At 39.3% G+C, this 25,491-nt stretch overlaps 1 protein-coding gene across 7 annotated transcripts in view; it reads left to right on the top strand.

Moving 5' to 3' along the window:
* Positions 1-1,195: 1,195 nt before the first annotated feature.
* LOC105470271 (SEC22 homolog A, vesicle trafficking protein) overlaps positions 1,196-25,491 on the top strand; it is a 71,531-nt gene continuing 47,235 nt past the window's right edge. Inside the window, exons 1-5 of one of the 7 annotated variants that reach the window (XM_011722076.2) lie at positions 1,196-1,283; positions 4,022-4,119; positions 8,465-8,665; positions 23,150-23,313; positions 24,685-24,879. In XM_011722076.2, the coding sequence (XP_011720378.1) occupies positions 8,484-8,665; positions 23,150-23,313; positions 24,685-24,879 (541 nt within the window). In that variant the 5' untranslated portion in view covers positions 1,196-1,283; positions 4,022-4,119; positions 8,465-8,483. The other 6 variants (XM_071092347.1, XM_011722081.3, XM_011722079.3 and 3 more) reach the window with 6 other exon arrangements.

Below are 25,491 nucleotides of genomic sequence, written 5' to 3'. Positions count from 1 at the left end.
TAATATTCCTCTTTCTTGACCCTTCCCGGCAAACCAATCTGTTATTAAGTCCCTTGGATACCATCTCTAATTTATACATATCTTGAAATTATCTACCTCTTTCTGTCTCTAACTCCCATTATACTAGTTCAAGCCATCATTTCTGGCTTTGCCTGATGCAACTGCCTCCAAATGGCCTTCCAGCAGCCTTTCTTGCCCTCTTCCGAACTATTCTCCACAAACAGCCTGAGTGATTCTTAAATATGCAAATAGGATCCTACTTAATAGTCTTTATTAGTTGCCCATTGACCTTGGGCTGAGATGAGACAAGGGCCAGACCATGCTGGCTCTTATTGGCCACATTACAGATTTCAGGCTGTATTTTGGAAGTTTCTCCTTGCTCCCTACACTCCATCCACACTGACTTCCTTTTACTTCCTAGAGCACACGAAGTTCTTTCATGCCCCAACAACCTCACACATAATAGTTCCTTGACGGGTAACATTCTCTAAGGTTCTTTAATATGCCTGCAGCTTAAAAGGCACTTATTCAGAAGTCTCTTTCCTGACAGTCCAAAATTAATTCATCATTGCACCCACTAATTTTCCCTCCCAGTACTGATCACAATTTATAATTCTGTAACTATTTATGCTTTCATATCTTTTGCTCCAATTACGTCTTAAATTCCATCAAGTGTTATGTCCACTCCTGTAACCCCGCGTTTAACACGGTGCTTGGCACATGGTAAACAGCCAGTAAATGCCTGTTTAATAACGCATGACCGATGCGAAAGCTGGAAGGGGTCAAGGGGTCGGCATCTGGCACTTCTCTGCCATAGTTTGTTTCCTTCTTGTGTGTGGGTATAGACGGGGCCAGGTCCTCTCCTTGCTCACCCACAGGGGGCTTTTCTCCCTGTCCCCTTTATAAGTGTCTGCTGTAGGGGCCGCGTGTGAAAGACAAAATGCCTGCAGATACAGGGCGGCGAGCGGAGGGGATTGGCCCTATTTCTAAAGTCAACGTAGTTCTGTCATCAGAGGACTGTACTTTTCTGGCGCAGGTGGGAGAGACGCTGCCAATCTCTCCTGGAGCGGGTGGGACTAAGGCGGGTCCTGGGATCGGGCGGGTTGTTGTGTCCTTCCTGCAGAATCCGATTGGCCTGGGCGAGCCGAGGGAACGGGGGCGTGGTTTGATTCAGCGGGCGCGAGCCACGTTGGACGCGGCGCAGCCCCGCCGAAAGGCCCCTCCCAGGCCCCACAATGCACTGCGGGGTGCGTCACTCGGAGCGGCGGGTCCCGTCTCGACAGGTATTAGCCGGCCCCTCCCAGTCCTCTTCTTCCTTTCTTAGGGGTCGTTCGAACCCCTGCCGGCCTCTCCCCTCCCTCTCCCTGCCTCCCGCGACAGCCTCGGTCTTCGCCCTCGGGACTGAAGACCTACCCGACGGGCAGGAGCCAAGTCCGTGCCTTTGGGGTGGGAGCCGGGGCCGCGGAGCGCTGGAGGGACGGGCAAGCAGGGACCCCGTCCCCTTCGACTTGAGGTTTCTCTGGGGCCACGCGGGCGGCCGTTGCGCCTCGTCTGAGCCTGGGGTATTGGGCAGCCAGGGAAGGAGTGTCTAAAGGGGAGGGACAGTCGCACTTGGCTGTCAGTAGGTTGGTAGGGATTCCCTGGCGCCCAGTTGTCAGAAACACGGTGATCTACCTGTGTAGGTGGCCCGCGGGAGCTTGAGGTGGTATTTCCTATTTCTGTTAGGCAGAATGGGACTTGAACCAGTGTCTTACTTTACGTCTTGCGGGGATGGAGTGAGCACTGAACCCAGATATTTGCCCGTGTTGGCTCACGGAAACCTCTTGAGACCCTGCCTCAAGAGTCACTTTGGGAACGATGTGGCAGAAGGGAGACCTGAGCAATTGGCTCAACAAGTGGAGGAGGCTTCCGAAAGAAAAGGACAAGCCCCAGCTGTCCTGAATCTCTCTGCCAGTGAAGACAGCTTAAGATAATTTTTCTCCTGCTGCTTAGTTTCCTGGGTCATCCACCTGGGGCAGGGGGCTAGCTTGAGAACCAGTCCCTCCTGGACCTATTCAGCCAAGGCAAAGCCTAGCCCAGAGCAAAAATGTCAGCCACCAGACTGGAGATGTTGGGAACTTCAGTCAGGGGAACAGCCACTTTTCAAACTCTGAATCACTTTTCATGTTATTGATATTTGCTTACATGCTAAGATCGGAAGGAATCAGGCAGTGCCTTAAACGGTACCTACAATTTCTGGCATATTAAGGTTCCTTCAGTATTTGATTCTGACACCTGTGACCGTATCCTAAAGTAATGGGACATTCGGGTATTTCCTATGTTGAAAACCATCACATCTGTTTAGTGCCTTTTTGTTTGTGTGTGCGTGCAACTGGTTAAAATCGAAGTATATCTTATGTTGGTCTATGAAAGAGGCCCAGGTATCACAGGGGTGCCTGTGACCTTCCTTGAGTGTCTCACAGAGTTGTTAGAGTTGGGTCTGAGTTTAAATCCCTACTTTGTCACGTACTAGTTTAGGGATTAAAAAAATTCCTTAAGCTTTCTGGGCTTGAATTTCCTCAAAGGTAAAATGGAACTAATAATACCTACTTCACAGGTTTTTGGAAGGCTTAAATGAGGTAATGTGTATAAAGTGCGTGGTCCATGGAGAGTAATCAATAAATAATATAGCAAATATTTAATATAGTGCTTTTAGTATGTTACAAGGCAGTGTTTCAGGCGCTTTACATGATCCTATGAGATAGATACTATTGTCATCTTTAAAATAAGCCTATGAGATAGATACTGTTAGTAGCCATAATGTATAGATGTAGAAAGGCAAAGCTTACCCAAATTTACATGTCTGCTACATGGTGGAGCCAGGATTAGAACCCAGGCAGCAAGTGAATAGCTAGTTTCTATATCCCTGGTTTCTTATCTCTTGTTGGTTTTGGTAGACTGATGAAGCATAGTAGTGTGTAGATACTAGAAACTTAGACTGAAGTACCAGTTCTGCTATATACTAGCAGTGTGACATTGAGAAAGTAAGCCTCAGTTTCCTCATCTGTAAATTGGCAGTTCTACCTACCCAACTGTGAACTATGTGGCACTATACAAGTGTTGGAATTGACACATTTGAGCATGTATTGGGGGCCCTGTCCTAGATGTGGGTAAAATCTGTTGTGAAGCCTGAGGTCTTATACATACTGTGCAGTGTAAGCACCCATAATAGGAATGTCACACACTGCTAGTGAGGTAGAGGGCATAGGCAAAATGACAGAAATTCCATCCTCTTTATCACCCAATCTATCCCCCACCCTCCCTGTGTATCACAAGTAGTATAGCTTTCTGTCCAAATTAACTACCACCCTTTCCCATTCCCACAGATCTCAGCTAGCACTTGTAATAAAATAATATGTACCATATTGGTACTGTCACATATGCAAGATAATTTGATAAGCAAATGAATATTAAAGTTCTCCCAAAATTTTCACACACATACATATTTGAATGAAACAAGTTCTTTTAATTTAAATTAGGAGAAAAACCTAATATCTCAAAACTGATTTCACAGATATTATTACTAAAAAATAAAGGACAAGAAAAGTAAGTCAATTCAAAGACCAATATTAGGTAAATAGTACAGATGGATGAAGATAATTCTGAAAGTGGTACTTGGATGACTGAAGACTGGGAAATTACGAACTAAAACAAATATGAGTGCTTTTGCCCCCAGTATAAAATGTTTTTATCTTAAAAGTGGCATTTGTGAAAGCATTTGGTTAGAACGTATATACAAAATCCACTTATATGTTGGGCTTTATTACCTTTTGAGAGATACCTTCCTGAGACATTGAGCCCATAGTCATTACCCACACAAGGTTCTGAAGAAGAGGGGTGTCTTGTTATCTTGGGTCTGAGAACTTGCTAACCATTCATTACCATAGTAGTTTGGCATTGTGGGAATTTATTTTCCTCAGACTTTACATAAAAGTTTACCCAGATTTACCTAGATTCTAACTTGTGCTTTTTCCTCCAACAGTTGCTGATGGGGAGAGGAAAAAATAGCCACTGTTCCGGTTCCCTATGAGTTAACTGCTGCTGTCCAAAGGCAGGTGTAATATTTTCTGTGTATTAAAGGTGAGGAGAAATGGCCCAGTGCCCTAAACATTTATCTATGACCCTGATAAGCTAAAAACTCCTAAATCTTCCCATGCAATTGTTGTAACCTCTTGCTTTCCACAGTTCCACTGATTCTTCCTTGGGATTTTCCCAACCACAACCCTCCTTAGACCTTAAAGATACTTTAACCTAGTTTAGGCCTGACACGGACAGATTTCCTTTTCTGCTAGTGCAGTCTAGATAAGATTAGTTTAAAAAACAACAAACTATATTATGAATCCAGGGTAAAAAGAAAAAAAGTAGGGGTATGTTTATTGAATTGATGGAGCGACAGCTTAGCCTAAGGTGATTGGAGTCTGTCTACAAATTAGTTAAGCCTGACGTTGATCATTGGACATTCATCCCAGTTTGTCAGGCTTAAATTCAAGTGGTTTGGATGCTGAATCAAATTACTCTGGTAGGAAGAGGTTTAATTTTTTCCCTAAGAAAAATCTTATCTATAGATATGTAGAAACAATTCTCTGACAACCTTGTAATAGTTTTGACAGGGAATGTCACTGCTGTGTTCTGCTTTTGGTTAAAGGCTAAAGTATGTATTAGGAAAATTTGAGGCTGGGTGCAGTGGCTGACACCTGTAATCCCAGCACTTTGGGAGGCCGAGGCGGGCAGATCACTTGAGGTCAGAAGTTTGAGACCAGCCTGGCCAACACAGTTAAATCCCATCTCTACTAAAAATACAAAAATTAGCCAGGCTTGGTGGGGGGCACCTGTAGTCCCAGCTACTTGGGAGGATGAGGCAGGGGAATTGCTTGAACCCAGGAGGCAGAGGTTGCAGTGAGCCATTGTACTCCAGCCTGGGTGACAGAGTGAGACCCTGTCTCAAAAAAAAAAAAAAAAAAAAATTGAAATTTAAGTTTGTCCAACTTTAGTTTTACAGTTAGTGAAGTGGTGGGCAACACACCTATGTTGTTTGCTCTTTTCATCTGAATTTCTCTAATTTGGGGGTGTTTCTTGATGGTAGCACTCTTTGTTCCTACTATCTGGCAAAATTCATGGCACACAGTAGATACTCAGTGAATGTTTGTTAAACGAATGGAACTCAAAAATTGTATTCTTTTTACAGTACGTGTTTTAGAAAGTATGGATCATATATTTATTGATCTGTCCTCCAAGTCATTAAAGAATAACTTTGAAGACTACATGAAATTTGGCAACCTATTAATAAAGACTATTCCTAATATTTCTATTAGGATCCTAGAGAGGCCAGACATAAAGTAATGCAGTCTACTTTTATTTTACTTTTTGAGACAGGATCTCGCTCATCACCCAGGTTGGAGTGCAGTGGCACAATCATAGCTCACTGTTGCCTCGAACTCCTGGTCTCAGGCGACCCACCTGCTTCAGCCTCCCCAAAGCAAGGACTGTAGGCGTGTGTCACCGTGCCCAGCTGATTTTTAAAATTTTTTTGTAGAGACAGAGTCTCACCATGTTGTCTAGGTTGGTCTTGAACTCCTGGCCTCAAGCAGTGTTGGGATTGTAGGTATAAGCCATGGCACCCAAACCAATCTACTTTTAAATACTAAAATATGGGTATTTAGAACTGTAAGTTACAACTTGCCCTCAAATTAATTCCCAGAATGGTTATTGTGTTGCAGTGTATTTCTGGAAAGACAACAGTTTTATAGTTAAATAATAAATGCTTAAGGGTATAAAGTAAGACATTTTCTTACTTTCTTACACTTAGGCTAAATGTTACAGTTTTGATTTAATAATTAAATAAAACATGGTAAAAAAAATTTAAAGAGGAGTTTATAGTATAGGTATCTTTTCAGGGATCCCAGCTTTTTCATGCCACTGCTTTTAGAAGAGAAAAAAACTGGATGAATGGAAAAAAACACCGATTGGGATATGTCACGCTGGGACTTTAGTTTGGAGATTCCACTGTAATAAAAAGACTAATTTGCTTCTGGATATTTTTCTCTTTAAATGAATGGAGGGGCTGGGTGTGGTGGCTCACGCCTGTAATCCCAGTACTGTGGGAGACTGAGGTGGACAGATCACTTCAGGCCAAGAGTTTGAGACCAGCCTGACCAACATGGCAAAACTCTGTCTCTACTAAAAATACAAAAATTAGCTGGGCGTTGTGGCGTGTGCCTGTAATCCTAGCTACTCGGGAGGCTGAGGCATGAGAATTGCTCAAATCTGGGAGGTGGAGGTTGCAGTGAGCTGAGATCGCACCACTATACCCGCCTGGGTGACATAGAGAGACCCTGTCTCTAAATAAAGGAGAAAAATATTAAAGGGTAATGACACAGTAACACCTAGAGATTTCTCCTCCTTCCTCATGAAAAGAGGAAAAAGGGATAGTGAACTTAATGCATTAGCTTTATTAGTTGGGTTAATTTTTATTGTCAGATCAGTGATCACCATGAATGGGAAGTCGGATTTTGACTTCACACAGCAGTGAAAATTATCAACTCCTGATTTACAAGCTTTGTAACAGTTGGTTTTCTGTGGGTTTTTTTTTTTAAATATGTATTACTAACTCATTTTTTCCTTTTTGGAATGAGATAATATTGACCTAGATGAAGTGGTCAGGTAAGGATTAATTTAGTCTCTAAGATACAATATTTTTAGAAGAATGCCTATGAGATTTTAATCAAATTTTTGAATTTTCACCGGTTGCCTCACCACTAGTGAGGAAGCCCTTAGTGACATTGTGCCTGACAGAGAAGAGTCATCACTTAATCTTAGATAGTGAACGTGTTTTCATTTAATGTTTTAAAAAGTATGAGCCTTAGACAGTGAGCAGATTGTCAAGCCCTATCTCACAGTCAGTGGTTCAGAATTTTGAGGGCAGAGCCCAGAAATCTGCATTTTTAACTATCAACTTCTTATGCAAGCTGAAGTTTGAGAGCCACTGTATATTTTATGAAAGGTTGAGTGACTGTTGACCTGAGCTCCTTCAGACTCAGGCCTGTGAAGTCCTTTCATCTGTTTTTGTAAAGCAAGAAGAGAATCCAATAAAATAGGCCATTAAGATTTACTTCCTGGTAAAACAATTGAGAACAACATTAAAACCAATATCCTTTAGCTTTAGGATTTACTTTAAATAATTTTTTTTCGATTATAAAAGTAGTATATGTCTACTGTGAATATTGAGAACATTTAGGAAATTACAAAATAATAATTACCCATAATACCATTTCGTAGAGGTGGGCATATTCTTAATTTGGCATCTTTTTCTGCATCCATTTTTCAATCCCTTTTTCCTTCTCTTTATCTTTGCCTCTTTATCCTTATGTTTGTGTAAAACAACATTTGCAATTGTTATCCTGCTTTTTTCTCTTTAACATATAAGCATTTTACCACATTATTAAACTTTTTCCACAAACATAACTTTTAGTTGCTGCGTTATATTCTGTTATATGAATATACTATAATTTACTTAACCATCACCATGTTATAGGATATTTAGATTGCTTTCAGTTATTTGAGTGGAAGAATGTCTGTTTAAAATTTTGTCTGGATTTCTGATTATTTTTCTCAAGACAGGTATATATTTAAATTTATTGAGGTCAAAAGATATGCCTTTAAACTCCTGTTGAAATTGCCAAATCATTTTGAGAACTGTTTGTACCAGTTTTTACTTCCATCTGTACTTATGAGAATGCCAGACAGAAGTATTATTTTTTAAAAAGCTAATGTGACTGGGTGCGGTGTCTCACGCCTGTAATCCCAGCACTGTGGCGGGCGCCGGTGGTCCCAGACACATCCTATCCTGTGGCATGGGATCCCAGGCTGAGGCAGGAGAATTGCTTGAACCCTGGATGGGAGATGTTGTAGTCAGCCAAGATGGCGCCATTGCACTCCAGCCTGGGTGACAGAGCAAGATGCTGTCTCAAAACAAAAAAAGCTAATATGTTAAGTGAAGCATAATATGTTATTTTAATTTGTTTTGTTTTGTTTTTTTCCTGAGACAAAGTCTCACTCTGCTGCCCAGGCTGAAGCTCAGTGACACGACCTCAGCTCACTGCAGCTTCTGCCTCCGAGGTTCAAGCAATTCTCCTGCCTCAGCCTCCTGAGTAGCTGGGATTACAGGTGTGCACCACCATGCCCGGCTAATTTTTGTAGTTTTAGTAGAGAAGGAGTTTCATCTTGTTGGCCAGGTTGGTCTCAAAACTCCTGATCTTGTGCTCTGCCCGCCTTAGCCACCCAAAGTGCTGGGATTACAGGTGTGAGCCACTGTGCCTGGCCATTTTAATTAGTATTCTTATATTACTTGTAAGTTGAACAGTTTTACATATGCTAATCAAGTTTGGCTTTAATTTTTATCTAACCCAAATTGTTCATTTTGTTTTAGGTCTTCTCTGTTGGTTGAGATGTCTATGATTTTATCTGCCTCAGTCATTCGTGTCAGAGATGGACTGCCACTTTCTGCTTCTACTGATTATGAACAAAGCACAGGAATGCAGGAGTGCAGAAAGTATTTTAAAATGCTCTCGAGGAAACTTGCTCAACTTCCTGATAGATGTACACTGAAAACTGGACATTATAACATTAAGTAAGACTTCAGTTTGCTTCATTTGACTCGCTTGCCCAGTAGTTGTCATTTTAATGAAGTTTAAGTGGTTGCAATAGAAAGGAGTGATTAGGAAAGCCTGTTCAAGTCAAGAATCATATTCTGAGCTTATACTAAATAGTCATCATGTCAGCCGCAGCCTTTTTGTAGTTTCTTTGTGTTTATATCTGGCTCTAGGAAATTTTATAGTTGCACAGATCATAGGTATTCCTCTTATAAGTTCATCACTAAGTATTTATTTGCATTCTTACTTACCCAGGGGTGTAGTAGGCAAACTATAATTGGAAATAAAATTTTTTTACCTAATATCTGCCCTCAAAGAACTGAAGCAGCTTACATCTAGTGGGAGGGGGTAGCACTTATCACTGTATCATATATAAATCAAGTAAAACTGGGCAAATGGGTTAGAGAGTGACTATTTATGGTGGTCAAGGGACTCTCTGAGAGGGTGACATTTGAGCAGAGACCTAAAAGATGAGAGAGGAGGTAGTTACATGAAGGATGCTGTGTATGAAGAGCAAGGCAAAGGTAGCAGCCAGTGGAGAAGCCCGTTTTTACATACCAAGAGACAGAAAGAAAACCAGTGATCCTGAAGCATTATGGACAATTAATAGAGTTGCAGAAAGTGAGGCCAGAAAGGTAGGAATGGGGCAGGTTATGTAGTAAGTTTGGAGTCTATTAGTCTGTTTAGTTTAATGCAGTAGGAAGATACTGGGTAGTTTTAAGCTGGAGAGTTACATGATTTCATTTGGCTTAGAGTAGGTCATTCTGGCTGCACTGTAAAGAATAAAGGAGAAAGTGGAAGCAGAGAGGTCAGATGGAAGACTCTTAGAGAAGTTCAGGTGGAGGTGCTGATTGTAACGAGCTAGGGTTGTAATGAATAGAAATAGATTGGGGCTATATTTTGGGATTAATACCAGCAAATCTTCCTACTGAATTGAAATGGGATGTGAGGGAAAAAGAAGAATAATCACCTGTAGTTTTTTGACCTGAGGAACTGGATGAATAATGAAGCTCAAATGAGCAAGAAAGGAGAGGATAAGTGTGTCTGATTGGTAAAAAGTAAGAGTGCTGTTTGGACATGTTAAATCTGAGATGCCCATTAGACATCCAGGGGGCACTGCTAGGTAAGCAGCTGGAGATATGAGTCTGAAGCTTAGTGAAGAGGACAAGTATAGACATTTAGATTTGGAAGTCAGCCTACAGTTTGTGATTAAAACCATGGGAATGGATGAGACCACCTTGGAAAGCTTAGACGTGAAACAATTACGGAACGATTAACGTCTGAGCAGCTTGATATTGATTACACATACAGAAGGAAATAAGGTAAAAATACAGTCCATATAGGATATAGTAAACAGAGGACTTCATTGTTGAGATGAGACATGAGCCATGTCCTGAAGAATTAATAAGAGTTGGCTAAGGTAGGGAGGAGGACATTCCAGGTGTACGGAGGAGAGGCAGAATAAGCAAAGAACATGACTTAGCATGGTAGGTGTGTTAACATGCTTATCCTGGGTCAGTGGATGGTGATTTAGGGATAGTTGTGAGACACGTGTGATAATCACTATGGGGCCAGATCTTGGATTGCCCTGAAAGTTCAGATTGAAGGGTGTCACTTTGAGGTAATATGTTATAGGAAGTCTGCTGCAAATTCAAGGGAAGTGACTTGATAAAAAACAGTCCTGAGACAGTGGAACTTAGGGTGAGATGGACAGTCCAAGAGGAGAGAGATAAGGCGGAGAGGCCAACTTGTTATTAGGGCCTGAAATAAGAAAATAAATGTGCAAATGAAAATTAGAATGCCAAAAGAACTAGAATGATAATGAAGAGAAATAGTTTGATTGGGGATCACTTTGAAGTTAGATCACTTCAAAAGAAGTGACCAAGCTGGATAGGATGGAATACCAGAGATGAAAAGAAGGAAGAGGCAAAGATGACTGAAGCCTTGGAATTGGACAGAATGATGGTGTCATTGCCAGAAATGAGATCTTTGGAACAGACTGTTTATGAGGTGTGAGGCAGAAGAGAAAGATAATGAAGCTCCATTTTGATCATTTTTTTAAGACACTGGGGCTTGCTCTGTTACCTAGGCTGGAGTGCAGTGGCATGAAGACAGCTCACTGAGCCTCAACCTCTTGGGCTCCAGCGATCCTCCCACTTCAGCCTCTCAAGTAGCTGGGACGACAGGGGCACACCACCACACCCAGCTAATTTTATTTTTAGTGGATGAGGTCTCACCGTGTTGCCCAGGTTGACCTCAAACTCCTGGGCTCAAGTGATCCTCCTGCTTGGCTTCCCAAAGTACTGGGATTACAGACATGAGCCACTGCACCTGGCCCACTTTAATTATTTAAGTTGAGGTTTTAGGCCAGGCACAGTGGCTCACACCTGTAATCTCAGCACTTTGAGAGGCTGAGGCAGGCAGATCACTTGAGCCCAGGAGTTTGAGATCAGCATGGGCAACATGGGGAGACCCCGTCTCTACAAAAAATTAAAAAATTAGCCAAGCATAATATAGTCCCAGCTACTCTGGGGACATAGGTGGTAGGATCGCTTGAGCCTAGGAGGTTGAGGCTGCAGTGAGCCGTGATCTCACCCCTACATTCCAGGGTGACAGAGCAAGACCCTGTCTCAAAAAATGTATATATAAATAAAATAAATAAATTGAGGTTTTGACAAGGTAGTTCAGTGGAGATGGGATAGAGATTTTGGAAACATTCACGTAGATGTGGTTGATATTGTGAGGGGAAAAATGCCTACTGGGTTTAGAGAGAGGCCCAGGATAGAACCTTAGAGAATGTCTACAATTTCTTGGATCACCTGGGTAATGGTAAGATAATGGTAAGATGTTATATTTAATTGGGGTTTCTGAGGGCTTAATTAGAAAATATTGTGATTATGGTGATTAAAATATATGTAAAATGATGTCTCAACCTACTTCTATTTTTTTAGAGGAAAAACTTGAAATATTTCAGTATTTTATTTAATAGTCTCTGTTAGTGCCCTGGGTCATTATTCTGAGTTTTATTTGTGAATGTATAGTGGTATAAACAAATATCAAAGTTATAGGAGATTGGCTTGAATGTATATTAATTCTGGTAGGTGTGCTGTACTTAAACACTTTTGCAATTTTTTTCTTTTGACTCTCTTTTTTAAAATTAAAAAAATTTATTTTGACTGTTCTTAAAAGTAAAATGTAACATTTTAACATCCCTTCATTCTATTTAACTGAAAATTCTAGATTTTGTATTATGTAGTTTTATTTAGTTGTACTCCAGCTTATTCCACACAAAGGATTTGAGGCAATTTAGGAAAAAAAAAAAATTGAAGGGGCCAAGTAAGGGAGTCAGAAGAAGGAAAATAGATACAGGAGAATAATAAACTACAGTAACATTTCCTTCTGGAGATGCAAACTAGATAGTCCATCCATTTATTAGAGAAAGGTTGCACATATTACCGTTGACTTTCCTTGTGGCCAAAGCAAAGGGGAATAATCCATAGGTTTTAGTGTCCATTGGATAAAAACATTGTTTTTCCTGTTACTGAGACCTGAAGTACATAAAGAGGACAGCATTTGGATAACATTCTTCCAGCAACCATAATTATGAGAGTTCAGGAGTGGGATAAATCAGCAGAAGTCTAATCTGGTCTAGTTCAAGAATACAATTCAGATAAGTCAAAAGGAAAAGATTACCTGGCTTTCAGAGCCATGCATAGAAAAATGTCTATGCGTGTTTTTTTGTACCAGACCTTCAATAAGGATTGGAAAACAGAAGTTCTAGTTCAAGTTCCTGACAAGGACCTGGATTTCATGTATTTTCTATCGCTAATAAGAGATCTTGTGGTTTACTTTATGTTTATTGAGATTTTTACCTTATATGACATTGAGCTTAGACTGAAATGCATAAAATTGAGAATTTGTGTGTTACCTGACTTAAAATTCTCACATCACAACTCTTTTTCTAACCACTATGAGTTTGCGAGATAAAACTCACAGGTCTGCCATAGCAACGTCGTAGCACAGCCTGAAATTGCCACCATGCTGTCCCTTTTTTCTCCTAGCCATATTAAATGCTTCTTTCCTTCAAACCCTACTTGTTTTGAATCACCTTCTTTCTCATTACTATTTCATGTCTCTAATGATCTCACTGCTTTCACAGATCTCCTGTAGAACTTGGTTGACTGCCTTTTTCATCACTTACTAAAGTTTCTTATTTTTAATTTTATCTCTCTATCCTCTCTATAACAGGGTTGTAATTCATTGAGGGAATTGATCTGCCATGGCTTATACTATTTTTGATTCCTCAACTCTTGGCATTGTGGTTTTCAGATTTGTATAGAAATTGAGGTACTCTTTCTTCACAGAATCTCAAAATCACTAAGTGTATAATTATGTGCCAAATGAGTTGATACCTCACATTAAATTCTGGTTGAATAGGCAAGGGAAGACCAGAGTTTGAAAGAAAAAAAAAATAGGGGAGTAACATTTAAAATTGAGATAATTAGGCCGGGTCTGGTGGCTCACACCTGTAATCCCAGCACTTTGGGAGGCCAAGGCTGGCAGATCACCTAAGGTCAGGAGTTTGAGACCGTCCTGGACAACATGGTGAAACCCTGTCTCTACTAAAAATACAAAAAAAAAAAAAAAAAAAAGGTCGGGTGTGGTGACGGACATCTGTGATCCAAGCTACTCAGGAGGATGAGGCAAGAGAATCACTTGAACCCAGGAGGCAGAGGCTGTGATCCGAGCTACTCAGGAGGCTGAGGCAAGAGAATCACTTGAACCCAGCTGAGATCGTGCCACTGCACTCCAGCCTGGCGACAGAGTGAGACTCTGCCTCAAAATAAATAAATAAATAAAATTTAAAAATAAAATTGAGAAGATTCCTTTAGTTTTCTCCTCCTCTGTATTGGGAAAATGATGAATTTCAAATGAGTGTAGTGGCTGGATACTTCTGCTTTGCCAGTGAAGGACGTTCTGTGGAGCGTGGCTTGTGCTTGCACAGTTCCTTGTGCGTGTCATAGTAGCTACTAAATGAGGGATGGTTGTTTTGGGAGTATGACAGCATTCAGAGTGACAGAGAAACCTTGTTGATTGGGCAGGATGGTGTGTAGTGTGGGGTATTCAGTTTTATGATTTCTTCTCACATTCTGTAGTGATATTCCAATTCTCTCTATATAAAATTTTAAGGAATTCATCTGTTTTATAAGTCGAAGGTTTTTTTCCTTAGACTGTAATTTTTATTTATTTATTTATTTTTTTGAGACAGAGTCTCGCTCTGTCGCCCAGGCTGGAGTGCAGTGGCCAGATCTCAGCTCACTGCAAGCTCCACCTCCCAGGTTCACGCCATTCTCGTGCCTCAGCCTCCTGAGTAGCTGGGACTACAGGCGCCCGCCACCTCGCCTGGCTAGTTTTTTGTATTTTTTTAGTGGAGACGGGGTTTCACTCTGCTAGCCAGGATGGTCTCGATCTCCTGACCTCGTGATCCACCCGTCTCGGCCTCCCAAAGTGCTGGGATTACAGGCTTGAGCCACCTCGCCCGGCCACTGTAATGAATTTTTAATGAATAAACTTATGTTACCACTTAAGAGAAAAAATGGCTAAAGTAAGTATGAACCATATGAAAATTAGGTTGAGTCATCTGAGATCTTTAAAACTTTGCAATTGGCTTTAGAGATTTAAAAATCATAGTTGTACATTTTGAAATCTCTTTATTTAAACAGTAAGATGCTGAAAAGACAAATACCTTTTGGGAAGCCAGTCATATCCTATTGTGAATTTTAGTGCAAGAAGTAAAATTTTTTAGTTCTTTCACTGTGAATTCATTTGAAGCCAGATAATGGCTGTGAGCCTCCTAATGTTCTTTCCTTGCCTTAGGGTTCACTTTCTCCCTATGTTGCTACCTCCAGCCAGGAATACTATTTTAGGCTTACCTGCGTTTTGGCTTTAGTGTCTAGCAGTCTTTCCCTTTCACTCTTTCGGGATATTTTCTGATTACTAGAGTAACAACTTAAGCTATAACCCAATTATTGAGTACTTGCAATTGCCAGGTACTTTACTGACATTATCATTAAGCTTTCTAACAGCTCCGTGAAGGGCTGTTAAATAGCGCTCTTTTCCATTGCTGGGGCAGACACACAACTCACATTAGCTTAAGGAAAAATGGGTATTGTGAAGGGTAGTGGTGGAGCTGGCCTCACAGATGTTGTCAGGAATCTTTCTCGTTTCTACATTGTCTTACCTTTTGCAGATAGATACTGTCTACAGACTTGAAAACACTACACAGACAGCTCTAGGCTTACTTCAGTCCAACTGAGCAACTCCTCTCCATGTCTCAAGAACAAGACATTGTTTTTGCTTGTGTAATTGACCATTTCTAGACTAATTAAACGTTGTTGTCAGAGGAGATGAGGTACTCTTATTTGGCCAAGACTGCATCATGTGTCCTTACCCCTTTGAGCTTTACCACAGGCAGACAGAATGGAGCTGAAGGTAATTCCCCAAAGGGAAAGAGGGAAGGGATGCTGGGTAGTGCTATCACTACCCTATTTTACAGATAAGGTAATTGAGACTTAGGAATGTAAAGCAGATCCTTCAACATCACAAAAATAGTAAACGATATATCTGAACCACAATCTTGGATTCAGGAATTGCATTATTATCTGGTAAAAAATGACTGCTGCTCTTTACCCTTAACCCCTTTCTTGGCAGCATGTGTTCCTAATTCTCCTAATTATTTTCACTTTTTATGGAGAGAGAAATGAACCAGGGAAGAGAATGAAGAGAAATACCACACCTCTCTTTTATTGGTTGACAATGATGAGGAACAGAGTATATGTGAATCCTAGAATTGATGGGACAGCATTGTCTCATTGGAGGCTAGGTGTTTGAAAGGGAGAGGGTGTGGCAGGGAAATGCAACCAACCTGTAGCTACTAAACCAGTTGGGGGAAGGAGATAACCTGGGTATTCGATTTTCCTATTTTGTCTCATCACTGGCATCACATTCCTTTTCTCCTGCTTATTATGGCAAAATGTACAGCTTTTCAGCAGCATATATGTTAAATAGGCTCTTGTGAACTGGCCTAGGAACCTAATTATTGTTATTGTACAGTTTCTGTGGGAAAATGAGATCTGGGTGCAATAAGCTTTGGGAAATATACCCAATACATAAGTTATGGATTATCTGATCAGTTATCTAAAAAAGTCGGGATCTTCATCCTCTAGAGTGTGGCTGTGTTAGGGAAGTGAGAAAGGGTGAATTGGGAGATTAACTCTGAAGAAAAGGGAATAAAGATGTCAAAGGCAATCTTTGCTTGCTCTGTGTTTTATCCAAGTCGCTCATGGTGTAGTTACCATTGGCTTCTTAAAATGATCTCAGATTCTTCTTTAGGTTACTGTTGTGAGTTACCGTCATCTGGCATATTTCATATTAATAAATATTTTCCTTTTTAATGATGTTAAAATTTGTGGCTAAAATGGGTCTTTTATTCATAGGATGATTTATTCATGATTTGGCGCTTCACCATTGGAGGGTAATTGAAAGTTAGCCATGTGAGAAAGGAGTAAGTGAGAAAATAGGAAGTTCCTGGTAAAATGCTACATGTGGTGGACACTCAGTGTTACTGAGCCTTCATTCTTATCTCCTTACTCTCCCACTAGTGGCAAAGTCTTTTGTTTTCATCTTGTTTTCTATGAGACATATTTGGTGATAATACAATTCATAAGATATACTCACTTTGTTAATGTTGAGCCTCTCTATTTAATTTTTTTTTTTTTCATTTTTAGAAATGGGGTTTTGCTCTGTTGCCCAGGCAGGAGTGCAGTGGCACAATCAGCTCATAGCATCCTTGAACTCCTGGGCCCACGCGATCCTCCTGCCTCAGCCTCCTGAGTAGCTGTGACTATGGGTGTGTGTCACCACACCTGGCTAATTTAAAACAATTTTTTGTAGAGATGGCATCTCACTTTGTTGTCTAGGCTGGTCTCGAACTCCTTGGCTCAAGTAGTCCTCCTGCCTCAGCCTCCCAAAACATTGGGATTATGGTGTGAGCCACTGTGCCTGGCCCTATTTAATATTTTAAAGTTTCAACACTTTATTTTAGAGACTAGAATTCAATGTGGAAGGCTCTATTCCAAAACTTTTTTTTTTTTTTTTTTTTGAGATGGGGTCTCGGTCTGTCACTCAGGCTGGAGTACAGTGGCAAGATCTTGGCTCACTGCAAGCTCCACCTCTTAGGTTCAGGCCATTCTCCTGCCTCAGCCTACTGAGTAGCTGGGACTACAGGCGCCTGCCACCACGCCCGGCTAATTTTGTGTGTGTGTGTGTTTTTTTTTTTTTAAGTAGAGACGGGGTTTCACCTTGTTAGCCAGGATGGTCTCGATCTCCTGACCTCATTATCCACCTGTCTCGGCCTCCCAAAGTGCTGGGATAACAGGCGTGAGCCACCACGCCCAGCCCAAAACATTTTTTTATATTTGGCAAATTTAACAGTAGATTAGAGATGGTATGTCCTATTAAATAACTTTTCTGCACCCAGGAAAGCTGTTCACTGGGCAAACATGACTACAAAGGATAAGCAGAGTTTCTATGTATAGTGGTACAATTATAGCATGAAAATTACATGTTATATGTAATACAAATAATATATCAGTTCATAAATCAGTTTGCAATACTAAATCCTTTGCTATATATGTACCTTGTCATTTAGCATGCTACATTTTATGTATATATCTTGGTTTGTAAATCACTGTGATAAGTACATCCCCAGTAATTATATGGTAAGCTCCTGGCAGGCAGGGACTTTAACTTTGACATCAGAGCCTGTGAAGTAGAATGCTGGGCCTGTGCTAGGTGTTCTCTCTGCTGAGAGGAAGATCTTTGCTATTACTAGTTATTTAGTTTGGTGCAACAGGCCAGAATTGTCCTAATAATGTCAGTGTTTAATTGGTGATATGTAAAATTTCTTTGACAGTTTGTAAATAAAATTAGATACCAGAAAAAAAGTTTAATATGTAAAACCATTTATTCATTTTGTTGGATGTAGGAATCACTTGTGGAATGGCTTGGACACATTATAGAATTAGCTTTATAGCAAAGAGATTAGAAGGGGTAAATTTCCTGTATCTGGTATTTGGACTTCTGCCAGTCTTACCTGTTAAGTTATACTTGACCCTAAAAAAGTTCCTAGTGGGTGTGCCAGGGAGGAGAACCAAACATGTAATGAAATTGGATAAATTCCTCAGGTAAAAGAAAAGCAGTGGCAATAAAGACCAAACCTCATTGGCACCAAAGCCCGGAAATGGAATGGAGCTAGACAATATAAAGGAAATTAGAGCGAAGTAGGAAAAACCTTGGCGATTTAAAAATTGTGCCCAAGGTAGAGAAAAGAGGAGAGAGAGTGTGTTTGTATGTGTGTCTGTCTGTGTGTGAGTAATGACAGTGATAAAGGGAGAGCAGACAAGTCTTTGAGACCTGCATAGCCATTCTTGAGGTACTCACTGTGAAGGTGAGTAATTCTACATGGCTCTTGAGAACATCCCTCTCTTAAGGACATGTCGAAGATTTACTGACCTGAACCCTAAATAAAGCCTTCTGGAGAACAGTAACTAGAAGACAAGTGAAGTTCTACTGTTTTCTGTCGTTTAGTTAAGTATTTATTGAGCTGCTGCTTCGTGTAGATACGACTAAGCTGTGCAATTACTGGTGCATGATATACTCAACAAATTAGTGTACAAATTAGTAAAAGAATGATGCCACCTTTGCAGTCATTTATTCACTGAGCACTTCTTGTTTACTAGACACAAAATATTCTAAGTGCTAAGAATATAACGGTGAGCTATACAGAAATCATCCCTGCTCTCATGGAGTGTGTATATTAGTGAGAGAGACATTGCAACAAAAATATATTAATATACAATTACAAATTGGGTTAGTTTTTGAAGAAAACTAACAGCTGCTATGATATACTGTAGGAGTGGGATCAGTTTAGATTGTGTGTTCTGGGAAGGACTTTCAGTCTAAGAACTGAAGGATATGTAGGAATTAGCCAGGTCAGAATTGGAGCACTGGGGAAGACAAAATCATGAAGTTTCTCAGTTTGGGAGTGGGAGGGCTGGAAGTGGGTTGGTATCCTTGGGGATCTGAAATAAGGCCAGTGGGTGGCTAGAATGTAGAGAGGGAGGAGTAGAGTTGTACAAAATGAAGTGGAGTGTTTGGGAGGGCTTCCAGAAGATAACTGTAATACAGGTTCCAAAACTCTCGAGTTTCGTTACTCTTAATTTAGGGAATAAAATAGAGATTGATTTGGAAAAAGTGAGAAAACATTGGTGAATTTGGAATAATTGGTTAATCTATGCTACATGGAAGTTGCTATTGTATTGTGGAAAAAATGTGGGCCTTGGAATCAACTAACTTCATCCCATCTTTGCTTCTTAATGGTGTGTGACCTTGGATAAGTTACTAAGCCTCTCTGAGTTTCTTTTCTTTCATTTGTAAAGTGGAGATAATAGTGCCCCTTTATTGTGAGAATGAAACTAAATATGTAAAATACTTAGCAAAGGGCCTAGCTTATACTAAGTGGTCAGTAAACTACGGGGTGCTATTACTCTTACTACTATTTCTCTTCTTTCTCCTCAAGGCAGATAGACATCTGCCAGACTATCTATAAAATATTCACTAGGTGAACCTGATGAACACAGCAAAAGCATGCACAAACTGGCATGCCTATAATGACTTTAGACTATTTTATGGGTAGTCCTCAGTGAAGTGGTGGGAGTATTTCAATCTGTCCCATGATTGTTGAAAAAGCAGAATTTTTTCCATCACAAACATAAATGGAACTGTATGTACTTTGGGAAAACTAGCTTTGCATTTCAAATAAAGCATTACAAAGCTAAATTTACTATGAAAAGCCATAATGTTATAGAACACACTATAGCCTTTTCAGAGAGAATCTTGCAACTGTAGTAAAATAAAGACTTCCTGAAAATGCTCACATGCCATGTTAAAGACATAGGGTTTCCTTTATTTTACATACAATTGTCTAGTTACATTTAGCACAAGTAAGATAAACCATTTGGGATAAACTGTCATGTAGGTGTCTGTGGCTGACTCTGTTATTAATATGGAAATACAGTAAGACTCTGACACAATACAAAAAATGGATTCTAAAACCTTCAGTCGTATTAATGAAGGATAATCAAATAACTCCTAGCTAGCCAGTTGGGAGTTCCTAGGGTGTGGAAGCCAATTACCAATTGTCTTCAGGTTATTGAGGTTATTATGGGGTATATTTGAATGCTAATGACATGTTAAATAATTTTGATAATGACAGTGAAGATTTTTTTTGGAAAGAGAAAATCATTTGAGAAAGCATATTTTGGCCTTTGATTTAGATATTAAGTTGTAGAAAAAGGCAATATGCTATGGCTAAATTAATTTGACTATGATCCTTAAGAAGAGATACATTTTACTTTGTAAGCACTATATATACACATATAGAAAACTAAAACAAAAGTTTTATGAAACAATATGTATTCCAATACTTTCTGTTATATTTTACTTCAATTTCTGGAAAATGCTGTAGTTCACTAAACTAGTTTCATGACATAGTGGTTTACAACTTGCACTTTGAAAAACGTTGCCCTAAATGAGTGTGTATTAAGTGATGCTTCAGAAAGGAACAACCAGGCTACTCTAGAACCATAAGATCAGAACTATTTCACCACTAGTATATCCCATACCACTAGTAATAGATGACTAGTAGGTGCCAAGCCCATTTGGCAACCTGGGATGGTCTTTTAAAAGGGATTCATATATATATATGTGTGTCACATGTATATATTCACACACATATTTACTTGCTTACACACAAGCTCTCACAGGAAGGATACATAAGAAATTATTACTAACATGGATTGCCCAAGGGAAGGAGAACTAGGTATCTGGGCAAGAGTGATAAGACACTTTAAGTGCCATATACCCTTTTATTTTTCATTCTTGTTAAATTTGAATCCTGTGAACTTATTTATTCTAAACATTAATAAATTCTGCTTCTATGTTATTCGAGAAAGAAAACAGTAAGGTGACCAGTATGGAACAGAGTTTTACAGTAAAGATTACTGTGTTGGCTGGGCGTGGTGACTTATACCTGTAATCCCACCACTTTGGGAGGCCAAGACAGGCAGATCACTTGAGGTCAGGAGTTTGAGACCACCCTGGCCAACATGGTGAAACCCCGTCTCTACTAAAAATACAAAAATTAGCCAGGTGTGGTCATGTGTGCCTGTAATTCCTGCTACTCAGGAGGCTGAGACAAGAGAATCACTTGAACCCAGGAGGCAGAGGTTACAGTGAGCTGAGATTGTGCCACTGCACTCGAGCCTGGGCAACAGAGCAAGATTCCATCTCAAAAAAAAAAAAAAAAAAAATTACTGTGTAGATTAGCAGAGTCCAGCATAGGAATGGGGAATTACATCCTGCATGCTGTTTACTGCCCTTGATGTAGACCAGCTATATTGACAGTGCTATGCAATGATGTTTAGGTGACTCATTAAAAAGGGTTACTTTGTGTTTTGTGCTCTGCTTATTTATTATAGTGGGGTATATACTAGATTCTGGAAAGCTTTTTTTCCAATAGAATATGGTTAATTTTAATGTTTCAATGCTTTTTTTTAATTTTTAATTTCTAAATTTGTTATTTAGAAGTAATTTCAAACTTACAGAAAAGTTGTATGAGTAAGAAAAGTTCAAATAACACCTGTTCCCATAGTCACCTTTGGTCAACATTTTACCACATTTGTCTTCTCATTTTATCTACCTACCTACTTAACTATCTGATTTATTTTTTTTCCTGAACCCTTTCTTCATAACTGCTTCAAAAGAGTATTTTCTAAAATTAGGGATATTATCTTACTTAACCACAGTACACGTGTCAGCCTCGGTAAATTTCTTGTTCATACCATACTTTATCTACTGTACTGCTAACTTTCCTTTTTTGTCAGTTGACCCAGGAATATGCTTTATATCATTTTTTTTATTGCTTTTTGGCACAGGATTTGGACTAGCATTAGGAATTGCATTTAGTTGTCATATCTCTTTAGCTGCTTTTTTTTTTCTTGGGAGACAGAGTCTCTCTCTTGTCACCCAGGCTGGAGTGCAGTGGCGCAATCTCGGCTCTCTTCAACCTCCATCTCCTGGCTTCAAACGATTCTCCTGCCTCAGCTTCCTGAATAGCTGGGATTACAGGCATGCACCACCATACCCAGTTAATTTTTATATTTTTAGTCGAGACGGGGTTTCACCATGTTGACCAGGCTGGTCTCAAGCTCCTGACCTCAGGTGATCCGCCCACCTCGACCTCCCAAAGTGCTGGGATTACAGGCCCCCACCGCGCCCAGCCTCTTTAGCTTCTTTTGATTGGCAACATTTCCACTTCCTTTATTTCTTTTTTACAACCCTGGAATTTTTAAAGAATACACTTTTTCCTTTTTAAAAATAGAATGTTGATCATTTTGGTGTTTTCTTATGATGAAATTCAAATTATGCATTCTCAGAATATTATATAGCTGATGTGTCTTTCTCAGGATATAACATCTGGAGACACAATATCCATCTAACATTAATGATGTTAGAGAGTACTTGGTGAAGGAGTTGTCTAGCTTCTACTGTATAATATTTTCCCCTTGCAACTAAGAAACAATCCATGGAAAGACATTTTAAAACCATGCAAATATACTAATCCATAAAAATTTCCCCCTAGATTTAACATCCATGATTGTCCTTGCCTGATCCAATCTTTACCATGTTGGTTGCAAATGCTGATTTTTCCATTGCTAGCACTACCTCTGCATTTACCAGTCAACACTCAGCATTCTGTTTTAAGCCATAGCCCTCAGTTCTACTTTTGCGTTTTTATATAAACTCATAAATTCCCACCTCCCATGGTTCATAATCAATTACTGTGTAAAGCAGAGGATTTGATTCTGGGGCATGTCATTGATGACTTCAAGAGGTCAGTGATCACCTTGAAATTGTGTGCAGTCTTCTGTGTTCTGACATCTTTCTAGGGAGAGTGTTCCTTTCATCAGAATCTTGAAAGGGTTCTGGACTCAAAAGTGGGGAACATGTTGAAGGGTTAGACTTTAAACTGTCTGTAATACTTATAATACATTTGTATATCCGTTCCCCTGCTTTTTACCCCTAGTGATAACTGAAATGTTAGAACCATATTGTATGTCCCTCTGTAGTACATTCTATTTTTTGTCATCTGTTTTTAAACCACAACTTAAAATAGTACTGTATTTTGGTTCCTTTAAATTTTTTCCTAGAATATATAATAAATGTTAAGATCTTCATTGCCACCGTAGTAGCAGTTTATGGTGTATGGAGCCAGTCTTGTGAAGCAGTGAATTACCTTGATTTAATTTGAAATTTTAAAACCAATGTTTTTTACACTATAGTTTTATTAGCTCTCTGGGAGTGAGCTACATGATGTTGTGCACTGACAATTACCCAAATGTTCTCGCCTTCTCTTTCCTGGATGAGCTTCAGAAGGAGTTCATTACTACTTATAACATGATGAAGACAAATACTGCTGTCAGACCATACTGTTTCATTGAATTTGGTAAGGGCCTGATTTTTTTTTCCTTTTTATTCATCTCCATCCAATCATAAGTAATTTTAAATCTAATATTGGGTGGAGGGGGGACTTCAGCTATCTTGCTTTTGATAGAGTAATTTGGTAAATGATCTATAAATTATGGTAACTTTTTACTTAGATGCTTATTAGAAAAAAAATTGTGTTTGAACTGTGAAGGGGATTTTGAGTATTGGTCCAAAGAATTAATGCCAGAGGATAACTTCTCAATGAGAAATTTGTAAGCCAGAGATTCAGACTTTTGTGTTTCTGTAATAATCTTTTATAGTCTGCTTCATGTAGAATAGGGGATGGCAAACATTTGCTGGAAAGGACCAGATAGTACATATTTTAGGCTTTAAGAATCATATAGTCCCTGTCACAACTATTCAGCCCTGCCGTTGTAGCTCAAAAGCAGCCATAGGCAGTACGTAAATGAGTGCAGTTATATTCTAATAAAACTTTACAGAATAGTCAGCAGGCTAGATTTGGCCTGTGGTCAGTAGTTTGCTCAACTTCTGATGTAGAAGGAAAAAGTTGTAAATAGTAAAAATAAAATTCCACTTGGAAAATATTTAGGAAATGTCTTATATTAGTTTTATTCAATTTATTCTTTAAAACCTACATTCTAATGGTGTAAGCAATAACAAGAAAACAGATTTATAAAAACATGCAACTTCTAGTGTGTGTTCTTATGTAATTGCAGCTGGTAAATCTGACAGATTTAATATTTCATGAGATAGGAATCTGTATAAAAATCAAGACTTTGGGCGAGGTGTGGTAGCTCATGCCTTTTATCCCAACACTTTGGGAGGCCGAGGCAGTAGGATCACTTAAGGCCAGGAGTTCGAGACCACCCTGGGCAACAGAGAGAGACTCTGTCTGTACAAAAAAAATAAATAAGCTGGGCATGGTGGCAGCCCCAGCTGCTTGGGAGACTGAGGCAGGAGAATCACTTGAGCACAGAAATTCAAGGTTACAGTGAGCTATGATTGGACCACTGCATCCCAGCCTAGGTGACAGAGCAAGACCCTATCTCAAAAAAAAAAAAAAAAAAAATGAAGACTTTGGTTTAAAGTTAAAGCTCTTTTTCGTTTTTGCAATTTCTTGAAGTGGATATAATACACTTAGGTAGTGTTAAATCCTTAGTTTATTTAAAATTACTGATTTCTAGAGGGTAAAACTGATGACTCCATGATATATTAATCATTAAACACAAGTAATATTGGAATACTTCATGACAAATTGAACAATTTTGAATAATAAACTACCTGTAATATTTACTATCCATAAGCATCATATTCTGAAACGATTAATTGACAAGTGACTGCAAGGAAATTTATGTTTTATTTTACATAGATAACTTCATTCAGAGGACCAAGCAACGATATAATAATCCCAGGTCTCTTTCAACCAAGATAAATCTTTCTGACATGCAGACGGAAATCAAGCTGAGACCTCCTTATCAAATTTCCATGTGCGAACTGGGGTCAGCCAATGGAGTCACATCAGCATTTTCTGTTGACTGTAAAGGTGCTGGTAAGATTTCTTCTGGTGAGTTCTGGATCTCAGTTATTTTATTTTTTAAAAATCCTTGGGAAGAACTGAGAAGCTCTTGAAAATGAATTACTTCATTCTAATATTTTAAATCAAGTACATGAGAGAATATAGAAGTTCAAAGCAATCGTTTTTCAGTGATTTATAAAGTAAGCTACCAGATATGTGACTAGTCAGGAAAATACTTTCAAATAGCAACCTCAGAGGATCTCTTTGCTAGAAAAACATTTTTTTAAATTTAAAATTTTTAAAAGTTAATTTTCATGGGTACATATTCGGTGTGTAATATATTTATGGGGTACATGAGATATTTTGATACAGGCATGCAATGCGTAATAATCACATTAGGGTAAATGGGGTATTCATCACCTCAAGCATTTATTATTTCTTTGTGTTATAAACATGTTAGTTGTACTCTGTTATTTTAAAATGTACAATAAATTATAAGTTATTGTTGACTGTAGTCACCCTATTGTAGTATCAAGTACTAAATCTTATTCATCTTAGCTAACTGTATTATGTACCCATTAATCATCCCCCTTTCTCCCACCCCCACTACCCTTCCCATCCTCCGGTAACCAAAATTCTACTCTCTATCTCCACGAGTTC

Source organism: Macaca nemestrina, chromosome 2 (genome assembly GCF_043159975.1).
Source record: "Macaca nemestrina isolate mMacNem1 chromosome 2, mMacNem.hap1, whole genome shotgun sequence".
Classification (NCBI taxonomy): Eukaryota; Metazoa; Chordata; class Mammalia; order Primates; family Cercopithecidae; genus Macaca; species Macaca nemestrina.
The sequence above is the reverse complement of the archived record's forward strand: the minus strand, read 5'-3'. Positions and strand labels throughout refer to the sequence as shown.